Source organism: Oryctolagus cuniculus, chromosome 15 (genome assembly GCF_051225735.1).
Source record: "Oryctolagus cuniculus isolate XC-2025 breed Fujian yellow rabbit chromosome 15, ASM5122573v1, whole genome shotgun sequence".
NCBI classification, from domain to species: Eukaryota; Metazoa; Chordata; class Mammalia; order Lagomorpha; family Leporidae; genus Oryctolagus; species Oryctolagus cuniculus.
Window position 1 is genome coordinate 28,813,114 of NC_142881.1, and position 8,873 is coordinate 28,821,986.

General features: G+C 39.1%; 1 protein-coding gene across 3 annotated transcripts in view; it reads right to left on the reverse strand.

Moving 5' to 3' along the window:
- The window catches only part of SLF2 (SMC5/6 complex localization factor 2), a 67,046-nt gene that overhangs the window by 43,683 nt on the left and 14,490 nt on the right, over positions 1–8,873 (reverse strand). For all 3 annotated transcript variants that reach the window (XM_008270365.5, XM_002718659.6, XM_089314478.1), the window contains exons 2-4: positions 6,717–6,760; positions 5,476–6,212; positions 3,574–3,631 (exon numbers count right to left, since the gene is read on the reverse strand). In XM_008270365.5, the coding sequence (XP_008268587.3) occupies positions 3,574–3,631; positions 5,476–6,204 (787 nt within the window). In that variant the 5' untranslated portion in view covers positions 6,205–6,212; positions 6,717–6,760. The remainder of the gene's footprint in view (positions 1–3,573; positions 3,632–5,475; positions 6,213–6,716; positions 6,761–8,873) is intronic.

Below are 8,873 nucleotides of genomic sequence, written 5' to 3' on the forward strand. Positions count from 1 at the left end.
TTCTATACTCCCATCCAGTCTGTAGAGTGAGTGTCTAGTAGTTTCCGTTTTGACTAATATTATGAATTAGGTAAGAGAGGGGCTGGTGCTGTGGCGCAGTGGGTCAAAGCCCTGTCCTGAAGCACTGGCATCCCATATGGGCGCCAGTTCGAGTTTTGGCTGCTCCACTTCCCATCCAGCTCTCTGCTATGGCCTGGGAAAGCAGTAGAAGACGGCTCAAGTCCTTGGACCCCTGCACCCATGTGGGAGACCTGGAAGAAGCTCCTGGCTCCTGACTTCTGGCTTCGGATTGGTGCAGTTCTGGCCATAGCAGCCAACTGGGAAGTGAACCAGTGGATAGAAGACCTCTCTCTCTGTCTCTATTTCTCTGTAACTCTTTCAAATAAATAAAATCTTTTCTAAATAAATAAAATAAAATAGGTAAGAGAGGGACTGAGTTTTTAAAAAGAAAAAATGGAAAGGTCTAAAGTCCACTAACGGGGAACTTGTTATTAATAAATTATCAAATATTGGGGATAGATTAAATATGATCTCAGAATTCAGCCATATTCACGGTTCAGAAAGAGCAAAGAGACAAATGTCTATCAGCATTTCTGAAATCTCTGAACTGTGGGATTAGTAATTCTGTGATTACATATATTACCATCGCAATTGCTAAGCACAATAATGGTAATGACGAACAACATGCATGATTTCCTTTTTTAGTATCTACTCACCATCAAATAAAGTACTTTCAATGTAATCTAGAGTGAGAAATCCCTGTATGTCCTTTACATATTGAATTTCTGTTGATCTCAGTCCACTGAAGTATAAATGTACAAGGGTATAATGCTATAATGCATGCAGTATAATAAAAATAATGTAAGTGAAGGTCAACCACCTTAAGTGTGCCTCTGAAAATACGCAGAGAACAGATGTTTTCAAGCAGTGCCTCAAAACTTTTAATATGTAAATGAAACAACTTCAGCCAGCACTGATAGAATTTGTAAACAAAGGAAATGAAGAATTTTTTTCAAAAGATTTATTTACTTGAAAGTCAGAGATACAGAAATAAGGAGACAGAGAGAGAGATCTTCCACCTGTCCAAGGCTAGGCCAAGCCGAAGCCAGGAGCCAGGAGCTTCTTCTGGGTCTCCCACATGGGTGCAGGGACCCAAGCACTTGGGCCATCTTCCACTGCTTTTCCATGCACATTAGCAAGGAGCTGGATCAGAAGTGGAGCAGCCTGGACTCAAACCAGCGCTCAAATGGGATGCCAATGCTGCAGGCAGTAGCTTAACCTTCTATGCTACAGAGTCAGCCCCAGAAGAAAGTTTTTTAAAGTCTTAAGTCATTATCATAGAAAAAGGCAAAGTTGAATAACAGCTGCACCACCAGTAGCAGCTGCCTTTACACTGGCAGAGCTGGCCTAATATTTTGTACTTCCACCCACCTAAGTGAAAAGTGATCATTTACTTAATATTACAAATATGCAATACAGTGAATGAAGCAGTCTCATGGCTGAGAAATTTTTATTCTTGAATAATGTCAAAACTTACTATAATTTATCATAAAATCAACATTATAGAAATTAAATAAATTTAAAACACACATGGGCCAGTGTTTACACAGTGGATTAAGCTGATGCTTCTAACACTAGCATTCCATATCAGAGTGCCAGTTCAAGTCCTGGTTGTTGTTCTTTCAATCCAGCTTCCTGCACAGGTAGTAGAAGATGGCCCAAGTGTTTGGGGCCCTGCCACCCATATGGGAGACCCAGATGGAGCTTCTGGCTTCTGGCTTCTGCCTGGCCCAGATCTGGCTATTGTGCTATTGTGACCATTTGGGGAGTGAACCAGCAGATCAAAGATCTCTGTCACACTGCCTACCACATAAATAAAGATAAACACAAACAAAAAAAGCCACATAGAAAACTTCAGATTTATTCCTGGATCCTAAACAATCCTTCTATGATGGTAAAATATGGTTGGGCTGAAACTTGATTTTAACAATTTAAAATGCTTGGTCAAAATAATTATACATAAAATGAAGTACTACAGGAAACTTGAAGAATGACTCAGAAATGTCTCTCTACCCGTGTTTCTTTCATCTCTAAAAGTAACACTTTTGTGAGGATCAAATGAATTAGAAGCACACAGAACAGAGCATAGCACATAGTAAGTGTTCAACAAATGTTGGTTATAATGATTTTGTCCAATATATCTTAGTGGATGTCTAAATTCATACAGTTGACAAAATGTATAGTCATCACAGGGGAAAAAAACAACTTGATACATCATACTATAACAGTCATTTTGGGGGATCTTCCATTTTCAGTGTTATAAATTTCTGTAGTGTTTGAAATTTAATGTTCTAGTTAAAAAAAAAAAAAAACCTTGGTGCTGGCGTTTTGGTACAGTAGGTTAGGCAGCAGCTTATAATGGCTGCATCTCTTATCAGAATGCAGGTTTGAATCCCGGCTCTTCCACTTTAGACAAGCTCCCAGCTAATGCTCTGGGAAGGCAGGGGATGAAGACCCAAGTGCTTAAGGCCCTGCTACCCAAGAATGAACACCTGGACAGAGTTCCTGGTTTCTGGCTTCAGCCTGTCCCAATCCAGATTATTGTGGACATTCTGGGAGTGAACCACTAGATAGAAGACAGACAGCTAGATCTCCCTCTCATTCTCTCTCCCCTTCTTTCCCTCCTCTGAAACTCCGCTTCTCAAATAAACAAAAAAACTTTTGTAAAAAAAAATTAACTTAAGAATTACTGAATTAGCAGTAACTGTTATTATCTATTTGTTAATACATAGTAAAAACACAAACTATTATCATGTAGATGTCCTTGACATTTGATATTAAAAAGGCGTATTTGTAATATTATGGAACATTATCTTGGATGATAACAGTTCCAACTTTATACAAAACATCTTTAACATAGTAGCAGGACCACAGAGAGTCCACAATTCTAAGAATAAAAGATTATGCTTCTTGATGTTGCCAAGAATTCAGAAGTAAGAAACTGGGGCCCAGGCTGTGGCAAAGGTTAAGCTGCTGCCTGCAGTGCCAGCAGCCCAGATGGGTGCCAGTTTGAGTCTCGGCTGCACCTCTTCTGATCTAGTTCCCTGCTAATGCACCTGGGAAAGCAGCGCAATAGGCCCAAGTCCTTGGGTCCCTGTCACCCATGTGAGACATCTAGAAGAAGTTCCTGGTTCCTGGCTACAGCCTGACCTAGCCCCAGCCGTTCCGGCCATTTGGGGATTGAACAAGCAGATGGAAGATCTCTCTCTCTCTCTCCTTTCTCTGCTTCTCAAATAAATAAACAGATCTTTAAAAAAAAAAAAAAAAACAAAACACACAGTAGAAAACTGAACACAAATATGAGAAACACATTGTTAAGAACTCTTGAAGAATGCAGAAGAGTCAAGACAAAGCAAAGACTACATGTACTAAAGTGAAGTACAATTCTTTTTCAATATAATTCTACCAAACTCTTCATCTGAGAAAGTCAATTCACCTTTAGAAAGAAAAATTTAAACATATGTATTTATAAGACGCAAATCTATTTAGAAATAAATTTAATTTTTATCTCACCTGAAGTAGGTTCCCATGAATCAGAGGAGGATCTTTTTCTTGAGAGATGTCCATTTTCCTATCAGGAAAGAAAGAAAAAATTAGTTAGGAGTTTGAGGTAGTGAAGAATTTGAATTGCCCTTCATAACACTTATAAAGACTTCTAGACTGAATTAACTTCCAAAATAACATTTAAAAACCTTAAGTTTTACCATAAAAATGAAGTGTATTTTTATGATTAAAAATCTAAAAATGTTGGAGCCAGTGTTATTGTATAGTGGGTAAAGCCCCTCCGAAGCCAGGAGCTTCTTCCAGGTCTCTCATGTGAGTGCAGGGGCCCAAGCACTTGGGCCATGTTACACTGCTTTCCCAGGCCATAGCAGAGACCTAGATGGGAAGTGGAGCAGCCAGGACTCGAACTGGAGCCCATATGGGATGCCGGCACTGCAGGCAGCAGGTTAACCCGCTATGCCAAAGCACTGGCCCTGAGAATTTGTATTTCTAACAAGTTTTCATATGATGCTGATATTGACAGTCCCACCCAGGGACCAGTTTGAGAACTGTTCTTTCCGATTTTTGACTCCTTAAGCATCTCCCTTCAGCAAAGTTTATTTTATTTTTATTATTTTTTATTGAGCTAAGCATTTTTAAAAAAATTTTTTTTAAACAGGCAGAGTTAGACAGTGAGAGAGAGAGAGAGAGAGACAGAGAAAGGTCTTCCTTCTGTTGGTTCACCCCCCAAATGGCTGCTACAGCTGGTGCTGCACTGATCCAAAGCCAGGAGCCAAGTGCTTCCTCCTGATCTCCCATGCAGGTGCAGGGCCTAAGCACTTGGGCCATCCTCCACTGCCTTCCCGGGCCATAGCCGAGAGCTGGACTGGAAGAGGAGCAACCGGAACTAGAACCCGGGGTACCGGCGCCACAGGTGGAGGATTAGCCTAGTGAGCCACGGCACTGGCCCGAGCTAAGCATTTTTTTAAAAAAGGATTTTTTTATTTGAAAGGCAGAGTAACAGAGAGGGAGAGACAGCACTATCTTCCATCTGTTGGTTTACTACCACAACGGTTGTAATGGCTATGGCTGGGTCAGGCCAAAGTCCACTGAGTGGCCGAGGTCCAGGGTCTTGGACCATCATCTGCAGCTTTCCTAGGCACATTAACATGGAGCTAGACTGAAAGTGGAGCAGAGGGCTAGCGCTGTGGCATAGCAGGTAAAACTGCTGCCTGCAGCGATGCCTTCCCATATGGGTGCCAGTTTGAGCCCCGGCTGATCCATTTTTGGTCCAGCTCTCTGCTAGGGCCTGTGAAAACAGCAGAGGATGGTCCAAGTCCTTGGGCCCCTGCACCCATGTTGGAGACCCAGAAGTTCCTGGTTCCTGGCTTCAGATCAGGTCAGCTCCGACAACTGCGGCCACATGGGGAGTGAACCAGTAGATGGAAGACCTCTTTCTATCTGCTTCTCTATAGAGTTCTGGCTCCTTTACTTCTGATATAGCTTCCTGCTAATGCACCTGGGAAGACAGCAGATGCTGGCCCAAGTGTTTGGTTCCTTCCTCCCATGTGGGAGACCCAGATGGAGTTCTGGCTCTTGGCTTTGGCATGGGCCACCCTGGCTGTGCTGTCATTTGGGGAGTGAACACAGTGGATGGAAGATCTCTATCTTTTCATTACTCTTGCAAATACTAATCAATCAAAGAAAAAACAAGTTTAAAAAAAGATCTCTGTTCTGAAATATTAAAGGCAGGAAACACTTCTTTACTGAATTCAATGATGGGCAGTTGGAACAAACCCAGTGAAATCAGCTTTTACACAAACTGTGCAACAATATTTCCTTAAAGAAAGATACTGTGACCTAGCAATTATTGTTAGTACTCTAGACGTTATAAAACAGTAGCAAAGCTAATTCAGTAATTACTGCACATACCAGGTTTGAAAGGTTACTCTTTCCAGGTATGGCATCATTCTGTTTACTTTGTTCCTGTCTCTGTTGGCATTTTCTTTCCATACTAGAAGATTTTAAGGAAAGACTGCTTGCTTCGGAGAAAGAATTTTCTGAGTTAATTCTCTGTTCCATCTGTTCCTTCCTCAACTTCTTCAGTTCTCGTTCTCTGCAGTAAGAGGCTAGTGACAACTGGAACTTAGCTCCCAGTGGGCTCTCTCCTGAGTGATGTCTGGACAGGCTGCTTCTGCTACTGAGACTTCTGGAGCTGTTCTTGAAGATGTCAGCTTCTGTGACTGTGGCCTGTCTTTTGGACTCGGCATTGGTCTTGCCTCGGTCTCTATCAGCCTTCTCTCTGCTATTTTCATGAATGAACAGAGACTTCCTTCTCTCTGGAGATCGATGTTTTTTCTTCAGCGCTTTCATCTCTTCTGATAAGCGATAAGGAGGAGGAACATAGATATTTGTTCCTTTGGGTAAGTACTTGGAGGCTAGTGACACACAAGGTCGACGTGACTCAGATACATCACGATCTTTATGGTGCTCTTTCACACCTTTCATGAAAGCTTCTAAAATAGGGCTCTTGTCTGATGGCATCCTTTTGTGTTTAGATTTTTTTGGTGAGGATAGTTTCCTTTCAAACTGCTCTGTCCCAGTAACGGACAATCCACTTCCTCCATATTTGATGTTTGATTTTTGTGGAGAATCCAACATATGTCTGTCTAAATAGCCAATTAAAACACATACAAACTGCATGTTACTAAAAACAACACAAACATATTTTAATATATGAAATTAAACTATATTTAAAGCTACCACAAAACTTTGTAAATCGATAATATCTGGTGAATGATATACATTTTATTGGAGGGTAAGAGAAATGAAGACATGTTTAATAGCCTTACTTTCATTAATCTCCCATTTGCTATATTATGTAACCCCTTTGGCTCTATTTATAAGTTATTATACTAGAGAATCAAAATAATACACATTATAACATTAAATTATTGACTAGAATACTATTTTAAAATATAAGAAAGCATAACCGCAAAAATAGTTTCTGTTTAGAACTTGAGGTTATATTCGTTAAAAAATACTTTCACTATATTTTAATTTTGAATATTGTATTTAGTCAAATTAGCAAGAATTTAGACAAAGTTAAAAACTTGAATCCATCTCCCTTATCCCCAAAATAGCCTATTAAAAGAGCATTACAGTATACACACCTTGTTTTGAGGCTCGTTTGAAGAAATCTATAATTGACTGTTTCCTGAAAACAAAAGCATAACTAATATGGTATCACATAAGCAAATATTAAGACCTTAATAACCTGGATTAAATGAAAAATGTTAGATTTACAGAATATGGGCTAGATTTCACCCTTTAATCAAGTTCTCACGACAGTAATCATGCTTTGCTAAACTGGTCATGAAAAAATTGAAAATTACATTCATCACTTTCAGTAGTTTATCACAACTGAGGTTTATGTAACCTACAGTATTAAAATAAGATTAGATTGTGGGTTCAGGTAATGGGTACGGAGTGCTTCTTAGGACCAAAACACTCACTGCTACATGGCAGGATGGGAGAGCTTTGGGATAAGCATTTGTTGACACCTCCAGTCACTGGCACAGAATGACATTCAATAAAAATTTGCTGGATGAATAATGGAGATTATAAAAACAGAGTAAAACCTGAATAGCATACCACAACAAGAGTAGAACAGATGGCAAAATGGCAATATGGATAGTTTGGCTGATTTCAGGAAGCAGCTGAAGAGGAATGTACCAGATAAAGGCAGAAAGGATCAAGTATTAAGCTCATTCTACCCTCTCTATACACTTCAGCAAATCTAAGTTAACAGCAGTAATTGGAATAAGCTTTCACAACCAAGTAAGTAGCGTTACAAATTTTTAATTTTTTATCTAAGAATCTTTTAAGATATTTACAAAACAACACATTGCCTGGGCAAAACATGAAATGGAGAAAATGGAATAAAGTTAGTAAATATAACAAAAACCAAATTGTTTTTTAATTCTTAAGGATTTCTGAATTCAAAGGAGACACAAAGAACCACATTACCAGAATTTATATTCTGACTTGCTCGTATGTTCAGAGCTGTCAGCTGCAAAAGGGAGAATGTAACCAAATACGGAGCAAAATTAACTTTCTGACAAGTGTGCTGAAATGTTTTCATTTCACCAAAAGAAAATAAGATTACCAACTGCCCTACATATTTATCTACTGGGAGGTTGGAAAAGTTGAACAAACCAAGTTCCTTATGAATGTTAAACTTCTACACCTTGTACACCTTACTGGTCATGTTAGAGGAGCGATGCACATCTTTACTGGTTACTGGTCTGCCATGTTTGTCTGTGATTTTCTAGAAAAGCTAAGTGGTTATGAGATGAATATAAGAGACAGGCTATGAAAGAACATACACAACTGTTTACAAAGTAAATTATTTTAGGTAATTATTTTACTTTAGAGTAAAGAAGGAAAAGCCAGAGGGTCTACAAAAGGAAGAAAGATAACATTACTTACTGAGGAGACACGGGAAAGAAAACAGAAGCAGCCAGTTCATTCGAAACAAGCTAACATTAAATCCACTTCTACATTAATTACTAAACGCAATACCATCTCTCTTCCTTAAAATGTTATATTCCAAGCTCCTTTTCCATTAAGACACCAGAACAAGAAAAATGCTTTTGGGTAAAGCACACACACACAAACCTATAAAAGTACCATGAATTTAACTTTTAAGAGATTCTCTAAGTTTATATGCACAGAAATGTCCCTAACTTATAACTGCTTAAAAACAAATTATAACAGCTTCATAACCCATATCTGACACTTCTGAGGCCAAATGTGTTTTAGAATTCTGAATTTCTGGAACTTTATAAAGAGGAAAAATTAAATGAATTATGTAAGGGCCCCCGTGGGGTATGGTGCTGTGACCTGTAATCAAATACAATAACATCTCCCCAGCAAGATTTATGAATATTCACATGCAAATGGGATAAAGGTCATAAACAGCCATAGTTTCTGGTCAGGCTTGGCTGCCAAGTTAACACTTGTTGCCAAACTTACCGAAAACATCTAGCTGCCACAGCTTTTTGGCTTTCAGAAACCAGATAAGGGATCATGGACCTGAACCATAAAACCATGAATTTACTATAAACTTAAAAATAAAAGACAGTACCAAGTTCGTAGAGAATTTAAGCATATTTTATTGTCAGCGGATGTCATTTGATGAAATCACCAATTTCATTACAGATTCCAGAAAATCTTTACAAAACAACTGGCCTCTTGGAGAGGCATGAAATTACTGAAAGAGAAGACGCATCACTTCCCACATCTGTAATGCTCTCTTAAGAACGAAT